Source organism: Salvelinus alpinus, chromosome 6 (genome assembly GCF_045679555.1).
Source record: "Salvelinus alpinus chromosome 6, SLU_Salpinus.1, whole genome shotgun sequence".
Lineage (NCBI taxonomy): Eukaryota > Metazoa > Chordata > Actinopteri > Salmoniformes > Salmonidae > Salvelinus > Salvelinus alpinus.
In genome coordinates this window covers 52,187,484-52,208,403 of record NC_092091.1, presented here as the reverse complement: position 1 = coordinate 52,208,403, position 20,920 = coordinate 52,187,484, and the positions used below count along the sequence as shown (strand labels likewise).

General features: G+C 43.8%; 1 protein-coding gene across 6 annotated transcripts in view; it reads left to right on the top strand.

Moving 5' to 3' along the window:
* Window positions 1–20,920, top strand: part of acsl1a (acyl-CoA synthetase long chain family member 1a) — a 53,903-nt gene that overhangs the window by 17,195 nt on the left and 15,788 nt on the right. For 3 of the 6 annotated variants that reach the window (XM_071406935.1, XM_071406931.1, XM_071406932.1), the window contains exons 1-10: window positions 5,920–5,984; window positions 6,379–6,580; window positions 15,124–15,238; window positions 16,204–16,268; window positions 16,588–16,689; window positions 17,706–17,805; window positions 18,540–18,715; window positions 18,972–19,004; window positions 19,206–19,257; window positions 20,820–20,893. In XM_071406935.1, coding sequence (XP_071263036.1) covers window positions 5,935–5,984; window positions 6,379–6,580; window positions 15,124–15,238; window positions 16,204–16,268; window positions 16,588–16,689; window positions 17,706–17,805; window positions 18,540–18,715; window positions 18,972–19,004; window positions 19,206–19,257; window positions 20,820–20,893 — 969 coding nt within the window. In that variant the 5' untranslated portion in view covers window positions 5,920–5,934. Of the gene's footprint in view, window positions 1–5,919; window positions 5,985–6,378; window positions 6,581–15,123; window positions 15,239–16,203; window positions 16,269–16,587; window positions 16,690–17,705; window positions 17,806–18,539; window positions 18,716–18,971; window positions 19,005–19,205; window positions 19,258–20,819; window positions 20,894–20,920 lie in introns of those variants that run through there. The other 3 variants (XM_071406934.1, XM_071406937.1, XM_071406936.1) reach the window with 1 other exon arrangement.

Here is a 20,920-nt window from a genome sequence, read left to right as displayed (position 1 = left end):
AAACCGGTATTAAACTGTGAAGAGCACACTTCTCCAGCATGCCAGTGGCCATCGAAGTCTGTTCTTCGGCGTCATAACAGTCTGGTCGAGACCCTGCTGAGGACGATGAGCACTCACATGAGCTTCCCTGAGACGGTTTCTGACATTTTGTGTGGAAATTATTTTGTGAAAACCCAGTTTGTCAGCTGTCCGAGTGGCTGGTCTCAGATGATCCCACAGGTGAAGAAGCCAGATGTGGTGTGGCTGGCCTGGTTACACGTGGTTTGCGGTTTTTGAGGCGGGGCTGTGTCGCAGCCAGCCGTGATTGGGAGAACCATGAGGCGACGTGTAATTGCTCCAGTGTCGTCCGGGTTAGGGAGGGTTTGGCCGGCCGGGATGTCCTTGTCACATCGTGCTCTAGCGACTCCTGTGGCGGGCCGGGCGCATGCACGCTGACACGGTTGCAAGGTGTACGGTATTTCCTCCGACACATTGGTGTGGCTGGCTTCCGGGTTAAGCGTCAAGAAGCAGTGCGGCTTGGCGGGGTTGTGTTTCGGAGAACGCACAGCTCTCGACCTTCACCTTTCCAGAGTCCCATTGCTGCAACTCCCATATGGACAAGACTGTAACTACCAATTGGCTATGACGAAAAAGGGGGTAAAAAAATTATGGAGGCGGCTTATGGTAGAGAAGTGAACCTTGAATTCTCTGGCAACAGCTCTGGTGAACATTCCTGCAGTCAGCATGCCAATTGCACGCTCCCTCAATTTGAGATCTGTGGCATTGTGTTGTGACAAAACTGCACATCTTATTGTCCCCAGCACAAGGTGCTGTGTAATGATTATGCTGTTTAATCAGCATCTTGATATTCTGCACCTGCGAGATGGATGGATTATCTTGGCAAAGGCTGCTCAGTAACAGGGATTTAAATTTGTGTGTAAAATTGGAGAGAAATTAAAGCTTTGCGCATGGAACAATTCTGGGATCTTTTAATTCAGCTCATTAAACATGGGACTAACACTTTACATGTTGTGTTTTATATTTTTGTTCAGTATAGTTGATCCTTCTCTTGTCAATCCCCTACAGTTATCCTGTATGAATACTTTTTTGCATTGTATTCAAAACTTGTGCAGGGCACCAACAAGTAGCCTACCATTTAACAACCTGAATTTTACAATTTTATACTTTGAACATGGCTCAGGTTAACCACTCTTCTATGTTCGTTTTCATAAGTAAAAGTAGCTAGTAAGTTATACTCCATATTTTATTAACATCACACATCATATCCAGGAGATCTGCAAGAATGTTTCTGTATAAACCTAGATCGTCTGACTCATGCACTTGACTTGAAATGACTGAACCACATACCATTTTCTAGCTGTTGACAGCACTGTATTCTGTGCGTTCTGTGGTCAAACAGACCAGCTGGATTGTGACCCCCACCCCCCCCTCAGTTTTTTCCAATGTCTTCAGTTTTCTGTCTGAGTGGGGTGACTGGTGGGTGAGCGCTGCCATTGGCCCATCATCCTCCCAGGCCAATTATGGAGGGGCTGGCTGGAGGGGGAGAAGCAGTGGAGGGTTACCTTTAGCCTGGAAACGAGTCACAGCCAAGCCATGTGATGCCTGTGGCATGTCCCTTTTCCCTGCTCTCCCCGGCCAGCTGACTGAGGCGCGCACACATGTGTCTTACGTGTGTGTGTGTGTGGTATACATGCATACACAGACGCTTGTATGCACATACCACACACTTAGGAGAGTGGGCAGGTTGGTATGGAAATAAAGATAAGAGGGGGGCTGAGAGGGAAATGGCAATGGTTTTAAGTATAGCGAGCATTCGGCTGTGGTAGTTACCCTAGTCTTAAGAATTCCACCATTTTGTTTGACCTAAGCAGTTTTCCATATCTGGAGGTTGTTCAGTAAAAACAGCAACATTTACCCTCTGTACCTCTTCCTTGTTATAATCTCTAATGTCCCTGGCAGTGTGTTTGCGTCATGCTACCAGCTATTCCCGCGAATGGTCTACCCCGGGGCCTGTTTACGTGAGATTAGATTTTTCTTCATTAACATGTTTCAGATGTGATGGCTCTGCCATTAGCAACATTAGCATCCTGGACTAAATCTTCAATTACTATGATTGGGATCTATTGGAGCTTTTATGGTTAGGGCTGGCACGGTAATTCTATAATCGTGTAACCGACGATAATGGATGAAGACATCATGAAAATTAAAATGTTTTAATACATTAATTTTAGAAATTATATTAGTCGAAGTTTACATACACCTTAGCCTAATACATTTCAACTCAGTTTTTCGCAATTCCTGACATTTAATCCTAGTAAAAATTCCCTGTTTTAGGTCTGTTAGGATCACCATTTTTATTTTAAGAATGTGAAATGTCAGAATAATAGTAGTGATTTTATTTGAGCTTTTATTTATTTCGTCACATTCCCTATGGGTCAGAAGTTTAAATACACTCAATTAGTATTTGATAGCATTGCCTTTAAATTGTTTAACTTGGGTCAAACGTTTTGGGTAGCCTTCCACAAGCTACCACATTTTGGCCCATTCCTCATGACTGTAACTGAGTCAGGTTTGTAGGTCTCCTTGCTCGCACACGCTTTTTCAGTTCTGCCCACAAATTTTCTATAGGATTGAGATCAGGGCTTTTCCCTCCAAACATAACGATGGTCGTTATTGCCAAACAGTTCTATTTTTGTTTCATCAGACCAGAGGACATTTCTCCAAAAAAGTAAGTTGGTTGCTTCGACAATACCCCGCCCCTGAAGCAGCAGCACATGCAGTCAGGATTGAAGGAGAGGAGAATGTATTTAATTTAAAATATATATTTTTTATAACGATGGTCACTTCAAAACTTCCATGGCAGTCACAGCCCTATTCGTGGTTCTAACACAGACCGGCACACGCTTTTCAATGACTGCCTCCTTGAGCGGAACGCCAATGAGTGGCTCAGAAGAGCGTCAGCGCCTCATGCGCCTGCTGTTTTGAAAGGGGGGGTTACTTTAGCCTGGAAACTGTTATTCATAGTTGTGAGAACTAAAAGGTCTACAGTAGCTCAGTCCCCTCTGGGAGCAATTGCTACTACTTCAGGGATACAAGGTAAAGACTAACTGCTCTGCATCAGTAGAGGTACCTATCTCCCTTTTTTTTGTGGCTATTTTTCAATGATTGTCACAATGTGAATATCATTTAATTTTTTTTCTCTGACAGAAATGTGAACAAAGTCAAAATCATATTTTGAATATGTTCTTAGGCTAAAATGTGACTGCCACCGTTCTTGGAAGTCAAAATTGAGCCATCTCCCTGTCTAACTAACCATTCTCAGTCATCAATAGTGGCAGGCAGTCTAGGGGCAAAGAGCATAGGGTGACCTATTCACTCTTTGCTGTTTCTCTCTACCTCTCACTCTGATCTCTGTAATTGTGCCAAGACAGGATGAAGCACCTTTGAGACTGTAGTGCAGTTTCCCAATGGTAACAAACCTCTGTCCTGCAAAGAAGTGCTTTTTAAGAACAAACAGGATCATCAAAAAATATTCTGTCACAATTGAAGGGAAATGAGAGTAGAAGTGTAGTCGTCTTTAGATTTAAAGATCTGGAGACCAGATGCTGCTGGAATTGGTGTTGGAGGGCCAGTAGGAGGCACCCTTTCCTCTGGTCTAAAAAAATATCCCAATCCCCCAGGACAGTGATTGGGAACATTGCCCTGTGTAGGGTGCTGTCTTTCGGAGGGGTTGTTAAACGGATGTTCTGACTCTCTGTGGTCACTAAAGATTCCATGACACTTATCGTAAGAGTAGGGGTGTTAACCTCGGTGTCCTGGCTAAATTTCCAATCTGGCCTTCATACCATCATGGCCACCTAATCATCCACAGCTTACAATTGGCTCATTCATCCCTCTCCCCTGTAGCTATTCCCCAGGTCGTTGCTGTAAATGAGAATGTGTTCTCAGTCAACTTACTGGTAAAGTAAAATAGAAAAGTAATGCAACTTTCAGTTTGGCTGAATGTTGTTGTATTGACAGAGTTGTTGACATTGAACATGTTGTGAGGTGACTGTCCTTCACAGACTGTGACCTATGACGGTCACACTGGTCTCCATGTGGAGAGTGAGTGACTAGAGCCTCAGGGCCTTGTACTATAAACTTCTTCCTTAAGGTAATACTGTTCAAAAAATTATATTTTTTGTATTTTCATTGTTGGACATAAGACTGTTAACAACACCAGGAAATCAATTTTAATTTAGGAAATATGTTCCCAATTATTCCCATGCGTTATAGATGTTTGAAATGTTTTAGTGAAATATATCTGTTTGTGCTTCTTGTGGTCAATTTGCAGTCTACAAATTATTTTGTTTTTATGCTCCGGCACCCCGACCAGCCGCTCAAGAAACAATCGGCCCGCGGCTGATTATTGTTGACAATCCCTGCTGTAGAAAGTACCCACGCAGTTGTCACATGTTGCCTTATACCCTGGACTATCAATCCACCCCCTTTGCTTGGATCAATTAAACCGTGCTGGATCATGAGATTAATGCTGACTTCAAGGAAGTGTTTATACAGGGCTCTGGCCTGGTGTGCAGGGAAGAGGGGATTCCAGTGAGCTCACTATCAAAGCACTCCAAACAGGAAATGTCACCACGTCTTACTTCCTCACTAAAATGAGATGTGCCATGTGCGGGTGTCCTGATATCATGACGGAAACCTGTGTTCAGGATTGGTTTATGGAATGTTTAGAGTGTCAGTTTGACTCCCCTAAGGCGTTCATTATGTTTGCAAGTCAAGTGTATGGTGATGGGGAAAATAATATAATACAAGGAGCTATGAGGCCTCCCAAGTGACAAAGTTGTCTAAGGCACTGCAGTGCTACTGTAGCTGTGCCACTAGAGATCCTGCTTCAAGTCCAGGCTCTGTCACAGCCGGCTGTGACCGGGAGACCCATGGGGCGGCACACAATTTGGCCCAGCGTCATCCAGGTTAGGGGAGGGTTTGGCCGGCAGAGAAGTTCTTGTCCCATTGCACACCAGCGACTCCTGTGGCTGACATTGTCGCCAGGTGTACGGTGTTTCCAACACATTGGTGGGGCTGGCTTCCGGGATAAAAGTGGGCATTGTGTCAAGAAGCAGTGCGGCTTGGCTGGGTTGTGTTTCGGAGGACCCACGGCTCTCGACCTTCGCCTCTCCCGAGTCGTACGGGAGTTTCAGCGACAGGACAAGATTGTAACTACCAATTGGCTACCACGAAATTGGAGAGAAAAAGGGGTAAAATCACACAGGAAGCGGCGCAGGTCCTAATCCAGGCACTTGTCATCTCCCGTCTGGATTACTGCAACTCGCTGTTGGCTGGGCTCCCTGCCTGTGCCATTAAACCCCTACAACTCATCCAGAACGCCGCAGCCCGTCTGGTGTTCAACCTTCCCAAGTTCTCTCACGTCACCCCGCTCCTCCGCTCTCTCCACTGGCTTCCAGTTGAAGCTCGCATCCGCTACCCTACCTCTGAGGAAGTACAGTTCCCGCTCAGCCCAGTCAAAACTGTTCGCTGCTCTGGCACCCCAATGGTGGAACAAACTCCCTCACGACGCCAGGTCAGCGGAGTCAATCACCACCTTCCGGAGACACCTGAAACCCCACCTCTTTAAGGAATACCTAGGAGAGGGAAAAGGAATCCTTCTAACCCCCCCCCCCCCCCCCCCCCCCCTTAAGAGTTAGATGCACTATTGTAAAGTGGTTGTTCCACTGGATATCATAAGGTGAATGCACCAATTTGTAAGTCGCTCTGGATAAGAGCGTCTGCTAAATGACTTAAATGTAAATGTGTTGCGCTAAACCCTTTCTCTCCAATCTTGTTTACGTTTTTCATGAAATGTGTAGCTCTGTCTCAATGTTCTGGAGTGATTTCCTCGTCATTTCCGTCAGCTGCACTGGTGTAAGATTGTATGCGATGAAGGAAGCCTACTATTACTGTCGCTTTAAGCCGTCTACTTATTATAGGTGAGTGCAGGCAAAGGAAAGGAAGCCATTTGAGAGTAATGGGACCAACCAATTTCAGTGTTACCTACTATAATGTTTCTAGAACCAAGGGGATAAGATGGGTACAAACAATGTTGGTAATAAATGTAGCTCCACCCTCAACCAAAGCTCCTTGCAGTAAAACATGTCACCTCAAATGTGCTCAGTCCTCAGTGTGCGGGGTCGGCGAATGGAACCGGGCACTAGTCCTCCTTTGGCTATTATTGCTTTCCCCTATGCAGTTCTTTCATGTCTTTACATATTGAGGAGGTAGTTAGGTGCTAGGGGAGATGGAAATGTAACTTTTCAAAGACTACTGATATGTGTTGCACTAAATGTTTGTTCTCCTCTCTCTCTCTCTCTCTCTCTACAACAGAGAGAAGATGCAGGCCCAGGAGCTCCTGAGACAGCTGCGGATCCCAGAGATGGAGGATGTGCGCCAGTACATGCACAGCCTGCCCACCAACATGCTGATGGGTGTGGGTGCCCTTGCCGCCCTCACCACCTACTGGTACGCCACGCGGCCCAAGGCCCTCAAGCCGCCCTGCGACCTCAACATGCAGTCAGTGGCCATGGTGGTAAGGGATAGTTTTCGTTACTTTTATTTCTTTATGTTCAAATCCTAGTTTGCCCCTTTTTTAATGTTCCAGCACAAGTCCAAAGAGCATAGGTTTCCTTCGTTTCTGAGACAACTTGTGTAACAGCATAGGAGGAAGTGATGAGGAAATAATGGCTGGATTTGTCAACAAAAAAAGTTACATGTGACAAAAGACAACTGTCTATAGATGCATCAGTCTTCATTACTGTATGGCATTGTACTTGTCCACAGTAAGTTATTATTGTGTACATTTCTGAAGAGTGTTGTAATGTTTACATTTACATTTACATTTAAGTCATTTAGCAGACGCTCTTATCCAGAGCGACTTACAAATTGGTGCATTCACCTTATGATATCCAGTGGAACAACCACTTTACAATAGTGCATCTATTGTTAATGTTAACTTGGTTTAAGGCGGTTCAAAAGTTCAGACAGTTAATATGGGTGTTTGGACAATGTGTCCCATGTATTTTTAGTACTGTAGCCTTTGGTCTCTGTTTGCACAGGTTAATATACAGGTTTATTTTATTAACAACACTTTGAAGTGTTGGACCAGATTTTTCTCTTTCTACTTTCAAAATATTATATCCCAGTAACAGAGTAGGAGGCCAGACAACAAGTGTGCTTGTCTGAGCATGTAGTCCAAGACTATTTACATTTGAGTGAGTCACTGATTGTGTGTGTGCACTAGTACAGATTGAAGCATCTTAAGGGACTCCCCCGATTTCAATTGGATACCGAGTAAGTCTCTGTATTTATCTTGCTTAAGAAGTGAGATTAATGGGTGTGTGTGAGTGAGTGCACACACCCCGGTGTTGGCAGTGGGAGGACTTGAGAAAGCTGTTCCTGCTCTGGCCTACGTAAACACGAGAAGTTCTTTGCTGTGCCAGCACTGCATTCCTACAGTCCTCATCTGTTATTTTATGTGTGTGTCGAAGACAATGAAAATGTGTAATAGAATTGCGTTGTGTGGTGTAATGGAAAACACTTGTGTCTTCGTTTTCTCAGCCAGCCCTCTATTCAACGTACAATACAAAGTCATTATGCAGACACATACTCATATCATGATTCATTACTAATGGTAAATACTGGGGTGGAGGCAGTCTTCCCTTCTAGCATCTGCTGCCTGTTTTTCTAAGTGAAGTTTGAAAAGGTAAAAGGTCTGTCTTTGTCGTCTTTGAGAAGATGTAGCAGTGGTTTGAACACACATACACAAACCCTAATGATATACAGTTCTCAAAGCTGGTCACAGGAGGACCAGAGTAGGGTGGAGTTACACTCTAGACACTGATCTTGGGTCAGTTTAGCATTTTCCCTACAAATGTTTAAGGTTAGGATTGGGTGATCCTAGATCTGTACCTTGAGGAAACTTCACCCAGAGCGGAGAATCAGAGACCACAATAATGTAACTGGGCCTGTCAGCATGGGCCCCTTTGTCACCATGACAACCATCTAGGCTGTGTTCCATTCCAGAGAATTAGCCACCCCTCCTCACTCACCCCCCCTCTGTCCTTGTTCACTCCACTTCACCCAGCTACAACATGCCTCTTCTCTGCCGCCCTTCACTCTCACTCATTCACTGTGAGTGGAAGGTGACCAGTTTCTCTAACCTCAGCCACCCCAGGTAGCCTAGGTTACACTAGCTTTACCCTAGCTTTATTTAGTCATTTCAGATCATCAAAGGGAGAGTGAGCTAGGGTAGGAAACAACTTTCTGCAATGAAAAGCAGGCTTGTTTTGTCTAGTAAATCTGTGGCCAACTTCACAGAGCACATGGCAGTTTAGTAGAGTATTTGTTTTTGCTCTGTGGTTGACGGCTGCAGAAACAGATTGGCCATAGGGCAGTTAAGACAAATGCCAGATGGACTGGTCCATCTTAAACCCGTGGACATTTGTAAATATATATTTTGCATAGAACTATGCTAATTTGGTTAATAATGGGGGCCCAAAGAAGAAATACACAAAAAATGGGCCAAAGTATCTGGGCAAATTTTGGGTCCTTGGAGGGAAATGATTGAGGAGCAGGTATTGATAGAGAGAGAGAGAGAGAGAAGGAGTTTTTGACGTACACGCTGTACAGTTGCCCCACCCTCATTAATCAAAACAAATACTTGTTGTGTTCCTTAACCTTTTATTTAACTAAATAAAACATTTAAAGAAGAAAAAAAAGAGTATACTGATTTTTGAAATGCACTACGTAACCAAAAGTATGTGGACACCTTGTTGAACATTTCATTGCAAAATCATGGGCATAAATATGGAGTTGGTTCCCCCTTAGTCTCCATTCTTCTGGGAAGAATTTCCACAAAATCTTGGAACATTGCTGCGGGGACTTGCTTCCATTCAGCCATGAGCATTAGTGAGGTTGGTCACTGATGTTGGGAGATTAGGCCCGACTCGCAGTCGGCATTCCAATTCATCTCGAAGGTGTTTGATGGGGTTGAGGTCAGGGCTCTGTGCAGGCCAATCAAGTTCTTCCACACCGATCTCGACAAACCATTTCAGTATGGAGCATGCTTTGTGCACTGGGGCATTGTCATGCTGAAACCGGAAAGGGTCTTCCCCAACTGTTGCCACAAAGTTGGAAGCACAGAATCGTCTAGAACAGGGGTGTCAAACTCATTCCACGGAGGGCCTAGTGTCTGCAGGTTTTTGGTTTTTCCTTTCAATAAAGCCCTAGACAACCAGGTGTGGGGAGTTCCTAACTAATTAGTGATGTTAATTCATCAATCAAGTACAAGGGAGGAGCGAAAACCCGCAGACACTCGGCCCCCCGTGGAATGAGTTTGACACCTGTGGTCTAGAATGTCATTGTATGCTGTAGCATTAACATTTCCCTTCACTGGAACTAAGGGGCCAGGCCCAAACCATGAAAAGCAACCCCAGACCATTATTCCTCCTCCACCAAACTTTACAGTTGGCACTCTGCATTCGGGCAAGTAGCGGTCTCCTGGCATACGCCGAAACCAGATTTGTCCGTCAGACTGCCAGATGAGTGATTCCAGAGAACGCGTTTCCACTGCTCCAGAGTCAAATGGCGGTGAGCTTACACCACTCCAGCCGACGCTTGGTATTGCGCATGGTGATCTTAGGCTTGTGTGCGACTGCTCGGCCATGGAAACCCATTTCATGAAGCTACCGACAAACAGTTCTTGTGCTGGTGTTGCTTCCAGAAGCAGTTTGGAACTTGGTAGTGAGTGTTGCAACCGAGGACAGACAATGTTTTTGCGCTTCAGCATTCGCCGGTCCCGTTCTGCGAGCTTGTGACCTTCCATTTTGCGGCTGAGCTGTTGTTGAACCTAGGAATTTCCACTTGACAATAACAGCACTTAGTTGGCCGGGCCAGCTCTAGTAGGACAGTAATGTAACTGACTTGTTGGAAAGGTGGCACCCTAGGACAGTGCCAAGTTGAATGTCACTGAGCTCTTCAGTAAGGCCATTGTACTGCCAATGTTTGGCTATGGATATTGCATGGCTGTGTGCTTGATTTTTTAAATTCACATATTAGCAATGGGTGTGGCTGAAATGGCCAAATCCACAATTTTGAAGGGGTGTCCACATACGTGTGTGCGTATAGTGCCTTCGGAAAATATTCAGACCCCTTGACTTTTTCCACATCTTGTTTCGTTACAGCCTTATTTTAATATGGATTATAAAAAAATCCTCAGCAATCTACACAATACCTCATAATGACATTGAGAATAGGTTTTTATAAATTGTTGCTAAATAATTACAAAAAATATATATTTTTACGTAAGTTTTCAGACCCTTTTCTATGGGACTTGCAATTTGATATCCGGTGGATCCTGTTTCCATTGATCATCCTTGATGTTTCTACAACTTGATTGGAGTCCACCTGTGGTAAATTCAATTGCTTGGACATGATTTGGAAAGGCACACACCTGTCTATATAAGGTCCCATAGTTGACAGTGCATGTCAGCGCAAAAACCAAGCCATGATGTCGAAGGAATTGTCCGTAGAGCTACGAGACAGGGTTGTGTCGAGACACAGATCTGGGGATGGGTACCAAAAAATGTCTGCAGTATTGAAGCCCCCAAGAACACAGTGGGCTCATCATTCTTAAATGGAAGACCAAGAGCTGGCCGCCCAGCCAAACTGAGCAATTGGGGGTGAAGGGCCTTGGTCAGGGAGGTCACTCTGACAGAGGACTAGAGTTCGTCTGCAGCGCTCCACCAATCAGGCCTTTATGGTAGAGTGGCCAGACGAAGCCACTCCTCAATAAAAAGCACATGACAGCCTGCTTGGAGTTTGCCAGAAGGCACCTCAAGACTTTCAGACCATGAGAAACAAAATGTTCTGTTCTGATGAAACCAAGATTGGGAGACTAGTCAGGATCAAGGGACAGCTGAACAGAGCAAAGTACAGAGATCCTTGATGAAAACCTGCTCAGGAACACAGACTGGGGCGAAGGTTCACCTTCCAACAGGACAATTACCCTAAGCACACAGCCAAGACAACGCAGGAGTGGCTTTGGGACAAGTCTCAATGTCCTTGATTTGCCCAGCCAGAGCCTGGTCTTGAACCTCTCTGTAGAAACCTGAAAATAGCTGTGCAGCGACGCTCCCCATCCAACCTGACACAGCTTGAGAGGCTCTGCAGAAAAGAATGGGACAATCTTCCCAAATACAGGTGTGCCAAGCTTGTAGCGTCATATCCAAGAAGACTCGAGGCTGTAGTTGCTGCCAAAGGTGCTTCACCAAAGTACTGCGTAAAGCGTCTGAATAGTAATATTTCATTTTTTTTTATTTGTTATAAATTTACACTTTTTTGCTTTGTCATTATGGGTATTGTGTGTAGATTTATGGGGGAATTCATTTTTATTTTATTTTTTTTAGAATAAGGCATAAGAAAATGTGAAAAGTCGAGGGGTCTGAATACTTTCCGAATGCACTGTATAATGTATGTTCAAAGATTCATCCACCCAGGACTTATCCATCAACATTGAGGAACAAGTCACAGGCTTCATTAGGAAATGTGTTGGTTATACCCACAATAACAATCCGGACATCATACCCCAACCAAAATCCCTGAATAAATGAAGATATCTGTACAATGCTGAGAGCTCGTTCTGCAGGGGTCAATGTCAGCAGAACGAACCCCAATGACTCGGTGGCATGTGACTCGTACAAGGCAAGCAGTTAAGAGCTCTGTAAATCTATTAGGGATGCAAAAAGACAACACATATGTTCGACAGCTAACTCTTGTTGCATGTGGTAAGGACTACAGACTACAAAAGCAAATCCATCTGTGCGGTTCCCATAGAAGCCTCCCTCCCAGACAAGCTTAACAGTCTATGGTCGATTTTGAGGCAGAAAATACAGAGCCATCCAGGAAGACTCTCACTGCTCCGGATGTCCAGGTGCTTTTGTTCACCGAGGCTGACGTGAGAAACTCTCGAATTAATGAAGAAATACTCAGTCGTCTGCCCAGATGGCATCCCTGGCCAGTGTGTGCTGACCAGCTTCTCGGACATCTTCAACCTGTCCCAGGCTGTAGTGCCCACCAACTTTAAGGAGGCAACCATTTTCCCGGTGCCCAAAGAAAAACAAGGTGACATGCCCAAGACTCTCGCCCCGTTGCACTCACCTCGGTCGTCATGAAGTGCTTCGAGTGGCTGGTCATGGCCCACATCAAGGCCAGAATGCCAGGTACACTCCAATTTGCCTACCACTCCAACAGATCCACAGAAGATGCCTTTTTCATCGCTATTTACACGACCATAACACATCTGGGCAAGATGAACTCCTATGTGAGAATGTAGTTCATTGACTACAGTTCAGCATTCAACACTATTGTTCCCACCAAGCTCAGAACCCTGGGTCTGGACACCACCCTCTGCAACTGGATCCTGGACTTCCTGACCGGCAGGCAGACCACAAGCTGTAAGGATCGGCAACAATACCTCCTTCACGCTGACCCTTGAAGCAGCGGCCCACCAGGGGTGTGTTCTCAGTCCTCTGCTGTTCACCCTCAACTGCGTGGGTTTGCACGACACCAATTCCATCATCAAGTTTGCTGACGACACCATGGTTGTAGGCCTGAACCAACAACAAATCAGCCTATAGGGAGGAGGTGAGCTGGCATTGTGGTGTCATGACACCAACCTCTCCCTCAACGTCAGCAAAACAAAGGAGTTTATTCTTGACTTCAGGAAGCAGAGGAGGAAACATGCCCCAATCCACATCAACGGGACTGCAGTAGAGTCATATGTTTTTAAGTTCCTCGGCGTCCACATCACCGAGTACTTGCCATGGGCCAATAACACCTTTACTCTATGCGAGAGGGCGCAACAGCGTCTCTCCTTCCTAAGGCAGCTAAAGAAATTTGGCATGCCCCCCTGGGTCCTCCAAATACTACCGCGGCACCATTTTAACATACTGACAGGTTGCACCATGGCCTGGTACAGGAATTGCTCCGTCCACGAGTGCAAGGCCCTCCAGAGGGTGATGAAGACGGCCCAGTACATCACTGGGACCGTGCTCCCACTCATCCAGGACATCTACTCAAAACGGTGCATGAGGAAGGCACTCGCATCGAGGACCCCACAAGCTTACTGTCGGGTAGACTGTATCGGAGCATGAGGTCTGGTCCCAACAGGCTCAGAAGCTCTACAAGCCAGCAGACTGCTGAACACTTGAACTGGACTGACCATCTGCTCTGATTATTCGCAACTTATCACACATGCGCTCACTCGTGTCCACAAACACACGAGTCCCCCCCCCCCCCCCTTTTGCCCTCAGAACAGCCTCAGTTTGTTGGGGCAGGGACTACAAGGTGTGGAAAGCGTTCCACAGGACTGCTGGCTCATGTTGACTCCAATACTTCCCACAGTTGGCTGGATGTCCTTTGGGTGGCGGACCATTCTTGATACACACAGGAAACTGTTGAGTGTGGAAAAACCCAGCAGCATTGCAGTTCTTGACACAAATCGATACGCCTGGCACCCTGTTCAAAGGCACTTAAATATTTTGTCCTGGCAATTCAACCTCTAAATGGCACACATGCACAATCCATGTCTCCGTTGTCTCAAGGCTTAAAAATCCTTCTTTTAACCTGTCTCCTCCCCTTCATCTACACTGATTTTAAGTGAATTTAATAAGTAAGGGATCATAGCGTTTACCTGGTCAGTCTGTTATGGAAAGAGCAGGTGTTAATGTTTTTGTATGCTCCATTCATGCTGTTTATATTCATGCTACACTCACAGATCACAACTACTGCTACCAGGCTCTATTTATACTGATCAATTTATATACTTGCCCCATCCTTCTCCAATACACATGTAAATATTGGACTAAAATGTGCCTTCCTGTATTATACTTTCTGTTTATATTCTTATCTTTTGTTATTGTTGACTTGTTGAAGGAACCTGCAAGTAAGCATTTCGTTAGATGATGGGAACATGGGTTCCCATACATTTCCCAGACTAATAAAATGTGAACCCATGCTAACATGGGTCCTAACATACCTGTTGTTTTGCACTAAAGCTGTAGCCAAGTAAATAACCTGAAAGCTGTTCTGATTCTCTTGCTCCATAGAATACTTTTTACGTATCCATAAGAAAGGTTGTGTGTGTGTGTGTGTGACCGAACTGCCATTTATAAATATGACACACAACCACGATGATCAAGTTTCTGTCTCTTTGTGTGTGTGTCTGTCTCAAGTCAGCCTGAATTGTCTCATTGTGACCGAAATAGGATCTGGGGAATGCCTTTGTATGTTTGGCTTATTTCAACAAGCTACATAAAAGCGATTCCTGAGTGTAGCAGCTAGTCCACTTGCAAAATTTTAACACAAGGTTTACACACAGAGCATGACACTATTTACTCTCTATTTCAGTTAAGACATGAGACATTTGTTCATGGTTGGTTTGAATGCAGGAGGTTAAGTGGAATTATGAAATGTGTATTCAAAATCTTGGTAAAAATATTTCCTGCCTTTTTTTCAGACTAACATTCTTTATTTTTTTATAACCATTGTTTTTGGGATACACACAGTAAGCAAGCATTTTCTTCCTGCCCAGCAGTAACACTTTCATTTCAATCGATCCAGCCCTTGATTCATTGAATCAGGTGTGTTCATACGGTGTTGAACAAAAGCCGGCACATCCTGTGGGCCCCAGGACCAAGATTGAGTAAAACTGCTCTAATTGAGTGATGGGCAATGAATCTTCCCCCTGCAAGGACTGGTGTGGATGCATGCCTTTGTTCCAGCCAATCAGTTACTATTCTACTAATCACATAACCACAATCTTCAATTAAGAATTTGGTTATTTGAATTAGGTGTGTTGCTGCTTGGCTTGTACAGAATTCTGTTCTCACACCAGCCCTCACAGTGTAAGACTGTCCTGTCAACCCCAGTTCTAAGTGGATCAGTTATTTCACTGGCACATACTGTACACCTGGGTCCTGTTTTAGTAGGGCACACTGTAGCAAAATGTTTTTTTGCGATTTGCATTTCAAAATGTTCTTAAGACCCAACTTAACTATGTCTCTCTCCTCATAGGGTGACGGTTACGTCAGGCGGTCCATTCTGAATAACGACGATGAGCACATGACACACTACTACAGTGACGCGCGGACCATGTACGAAGTATTCCTCCGAGGCATGCGGGTGTCCAGTGAGTACTCTTCCACAAACAAATCAACAAACACAACCATTTCTTTTTTTGAGGGGGGGGTGGGTATATTTTTTACCTTTTCTTTATTTAGTTGAGGTGTAGACTCAAAGGACAACAGGCATGCAGCAACAGACAAGTCAGTCTTAATAGTAAGCAACCTTATTAGTAAATCAATATTTTGAGAGTTCATTTGAGTAATATACAGTTGAGGGAGATGTATGTTACGCTGATGAAAATAGTCTGTGTATATATTGCAAAAACATGGCAAGGTAAACCACAACACAATGATTTGGTGATGGTAATGTACCTAATTCAATTGCCATCACCACATTCCATATTATACAGTTATCATAGTCAGAATTTAGGGTTTCTTAACTTTTTCGTTAAAGTTGTTCTACTAAAACTGTTTGTCTGCATCATGCTATTATTTTCAGCAGCACACTATTGGGATGTGTGCATTATTCTCTGCTAGAATGGTGCAATCCTGCCGACCTATGGTTGTAACCAGACCTAGGTTCAAATACTATTTGAAATCTTTCAAATACTTTTAGCCTTAGCTTTTGTCTGCCTGGAGCGCCAGATGGAAGGATTTGCACGTGTGCATTCTATTGGGTCCATTGTGCCAGGCAAGCTCAATCAAGCACCGACAAAAATAAGTTTGAATAGTATTTTTACCCTGGTCTGGTTCTAACTGACTTTTGGCTTATCATAAAATCATTGGTATTCAATCATTGTATTGGTCGCGTACACAGATTTGCACGTTATCGCAGGTGCAGCAAAATGCTTTTGTTCTGAGGGACAACACTGGAGTAATAATGAGCAATGCAAACAAAATTCTACAACTTTTGTATTAAGTTGTGAGAAGAATATCGTGTAAGGACCGTGGTTTTCCATCAGTAAGCATATAGAGAACTGCAGTGAGTTTGTTGTCGTCACAAGGGCACTCACTGTCTTTTACTTTCCAGATGATGGGCCCTGTCTAGGATCACGAAAACCCAACCAGCCTTACGAGTGGCTGTCATACCGAGAGGTGAGCTATACTGCCATAATTTTTTTAGATGGAAAACGTAGTTCCAGTTGATTTCTCTTTGCGCAACGGACTTTAGACATTTTACAGCTAATTTGCTTAATTAGTATGTTCTTCAGTCAGTTTGAACAATTAAATAGGATATGAATAGGATATATACGCCATTAACAATTGAGAGATTTGCTTAGTGCCCATCTTTATATAGATGTTTTACTTTTTTATCTTTGTAATTCATAACAATGAATTCCCTCAAACCGGTATGGATCATATGATTGTTCAAATGGGGAAAAGTAAGAGTGTCTTTGCTATTTGTTTTGTGAAGGTTGCAGACAAAGCCGAGTGCATTGGCTCGGCTCTCCTCCACCGGGGGCACTCCCAGACTGGAGACAAGCATATCGGCATCTTTTCCCAGAACAGGCCAGAGGTAAGAGGAATGAGCAGCAACAATTCTTTCTCTCCCTCTTTCTTGCACACTTTTGCTTTCACTTGTGCGCACATCCCCTTTTACATATTGCCTTATTGTAAGGCAGGTCCTCACCAGACATCACTGGCAACAACGTCGCCTATGGGCACAAACCCACCGTCGCTGGATCAGACAGGAGTGCTCTTCACTGATGAGTCGTAGTTTTGTCTCACCAGGGGTGATGGTCGGATTCGCGTTTATCGTCGAAGGAATGAGCGTTACACCGAGGCCTATACTCTGGAGCGGGATCGAGGTGGAGGGTCTGTCATGGTCTGGGGCGGTGTGTCACAGCATCATCGGACTGAGCTTGTTGTCATTTCAGGCAATCAACGCTGTGCGTTACAGGGGAGACATCCTCCTCCCTCATGTGGTACCCTTCCTGCAGGCTCATCCTGACAGGACCCTCCAGCATGACAATGCCACCACGCACAGAACGAGCAGTATGACTGATTTCCTGCAAGACAGGAGGTGTTCTGCCATGGCCAGTGAGGAGCCCGGATCTAAATCCCATTGAGCACGTCTGGGACCTGTTGGATCGAAGGGTGAGGGCTAGGGTCATTCCCCCCCCAAATGGCTGGGAACTTGCAGGTGCCTTGGTGGAAGAGTGGGGTAACATCTCACAGCAAGAACTGGCAAATCTGGTGCAGTCCATGAGGAGGAGATGCACTGCAGTACACTGCAGTATTTGGTGTGATTTTGACCCTCTCGTGCCCCCCCCCCCCTTTGTTCAGGGACACATTATTCCATTTCTGTTAGTCACATGTCTGTGGAAGCTGTTTAGTTTGTCTGAATCTTGTTATGTTCATATAAATACTTAGACATGTTAAGTTTGCTGAAAATAAATGCAGTTGACAGTGAGGACGTTTCTTTTTTTGCTGATTTTAGTATATACTTTTAGCAAGAACTATTTCGGACCTGGCGTCAAACCTTGATACAATTTTACCCCTGTACTGATGTTACCATGTCCTCTCTTTCAGTGGACCATTTCAGAGCTGGCCTGTTACACATACTCCCTGGTGTGTGTACCACTGTATGACACGCTAGGCCTCGAGGCCATTGAATACATCATCGACCAAGGTATGTCACAGGGCAACCGCAAACACCATTTGGAACAAGGTCACAAAAGTGTGGACTGATATCCAAAATCCACCCCTAGACTTTTCCTTAGAAATATAATTGCTAGAACAGGAAAAGCCCCTTAGTCTATGGCAATTTTACTCATGGGTACCACACACACAATATTCTATATTACGGCAGTTATTTAGAGCTGAATGGGTTAGATGGATTCAAGTAATATGGTAGAAGTTCCAATTCAGAAAGCAAGGTGGGGCTATTACCATAGTTCTTACACCTATTGAATCCTTCCAGATCTACATGTGCTAAGGGGCTACAGTAGCTACATTCCACACTGGCAACATGTCTGTCTTGGCTTCCTCACCAGCTGTAGAATGAACTAGTATCAACCAGCAGACACGGCGGCCCTCAAATATTTGTTTTTGATATAGAAGTTATTTCAAACATTACTTTAGTTTGTCATATAAACTTATGAAGCATTATGATGCACTGAAATCTCACAATAACACTGAAAACGTAAAAGAGATGTAATCTGCATAAACTGTCATTAGATGACAAGTCATGGTTATTTCACTACTGTAGGCATTACAAGAACATTCAATTAATGTGTAACTAAATTCATTTCTCAGGACAAAAGACAGGACTATACCTCGCACCCTTACGACTGTCACGGAACATAAAAAAATAAGTTGACCATAAAAGGCAATAAATAACCCAGTGCCATCCCATGTTTTCAGCCGCCGTCTCTACAGTGATCTGCGACTTGGCGGAGAAAGCGCGGCTCATCCTGGACTGCGTGAGCGGCAAGGAGCACACATTGAAGACCATCATGCTCATGGAGGCCTTTGATGAGGAGCTGGTGGCCCGCGGGCAGCAGAGCGGCATCGAGATCCTTAGCCTGAAGGATGTGGAGGTAAGTTCTAAAATGTAATGTACTTCTATGTTTACAGTATTCATGTTTAGCCAAGGCTCTTATCCAGAGGCTCATTGAGAAAACCAGCTTGTTCGCGCAGGGTCCTCATTTTGATCTGTTCTCTAGTTTTGTTTTGTTTGGTTATGCATATCCCAGATATATGTTTTCTTATGTTAGAGAGCTAAAGTTTCAATGCGGGAAAAATGTAACTGAATTTCGTGTCATGTTTTCTTTACTGTTTCTTTGTCACCCTCAGGCTGTTGGCAAGGCCCACCACCACCAGCCATTGGTGAGTAGGAATGTACAAATCCATATTGCGGTTCATTCAAACAGTGGTGATTTTAATGAATCCCAAAGAAACAAATAATATAAGTAGTAGGTTATTACTCTGTCTTTTTACTATGTTATTTGTTTGAATATCTGGTATGTCTGTACTGTTAAAATAACGTGCTACTAGTTCTCTCTTAAATCTCTTTGTGGTCTGCTATAGCCCCCAACACCAGAGGACCTGGCACTCATCTGCTTCACTAGTGGAACCACAGGTGTGTGTGCATTAATTCTGCTTTCATGTCATTACTCTGTATTTCAGAATTTGCATATCCCACATTAAACAATCAAATGTATTTTATAAAGCTTTTTTTTTTTACATCGGTAGTTGTCACAAATTGCTTTACAGCTTCTACCCCCAGGGCATAAGACTGCTGAACAATTAATTAAATGGCCACCCGGACTATTTGCATTGAACCCCCCCACCCCTTTGTTTTACACTGCTGCTACTCGCTGTTTATTATCTATGCATAGTCACTTTACCCATACCTACATGTACAAATTACCAGTGGTGGAAAAAATTACCCAATCCTACTTGAGTAAAAGTCTAAAAGTATTTGGTTTTCAATATACTTAAGTATCAAAAAACATGTAATTGATCAAATATACTTAAGTATCAAAACTATTAATAATTTCAAATTCCTTATATTAAGCAAACCAGACACAACCATGTTCTTGTTTTTTTTAAAGTGATTTACAGATAGCCAGGGGCACGCTCCAACGTTTAGACATAATTTACAAATAAATGATAAGATTGTGAATTGGACCATTTTCATGTCCTGCTAAGCATTCAAAACGTAACAAGTGCTTTTGGTTGTCAGGGAAAATGTAAGGAGTAAAAAGTACATTTTTTTTAGGAATTTAGTAAGTAAAAGTTGTCAAATATAAATAGTGAAGTACAGATATGACCAAGTAAAAATACTACACCACTGCAAATTACCTCGACTAACCTGTACCCCTGCCCATTGACTCGTTACCGGTACCCCCTGTATATAGCCTCGTTATTACTTTTTATTTATTTAGTAAATATTTTCTTAATTCTATTTCTTGAACTGCATTGTTGGTTAAGGGCTTGTAAGTAAGCATTTCACGGTAAGGTTGTATTCGGCGCATGTGACAAATAAAATATGAATTAATTTGAGATACCCATCCTAAAACCCCATAGAATAAGCAATGCAGAGGTAGAAGAACTGGACCGGGGAAAACTCATTGGAAGGCAGGAACAGGAAGAAACCTAGAGGGGTGACCAGTCCTCTTCTCGCTGTACCGGGTAGAGATTTAAGAGTACCATTAAGGCCTGATATGTTAAAAGGTTCATAGGGGACCAGCAGGGTCAGAGAATAACCACAAAATGCTATAGAGCGTTCAAACACTTCAAGACTCTAAGGTCAGGCTTTTCATAGTCAGGGATTCAAAGTAGGGAGAGTAGACATTTTAAAAGTATGAACAGTCTTATTTCAAAAGCAACACAGTAGAAAAATAGGCCAGTACGCTGACATGTATAATGTAATACAAATAGTATGATAGTCAAGTGTGAAGGAACACTCACTGACATACTGTGTACATGCATGATCAGGAGGATGTGTGTTACACTTGGACCCTCGTGACAAGAATGATCCTGTTGATAAACTACTAATCCATTGTTTCCATGAATGGAGACTCTCCCACACACATATGAATTACTGACTCTTTTTATTAGTGATATTGTGTACTGAAAACATGAAGCATCTAACCTTCAAGATTTAATAAATGGTCACTTGTTTTCTTTTACTCCCAGGAAACCCAAAGGGTGGAATGCTTACACATGGCAATGTTATTGCCAATTGTGCTGCTTTCATCAAGATAACAGAGGTAAACTAACCACCCATTTGATTAATT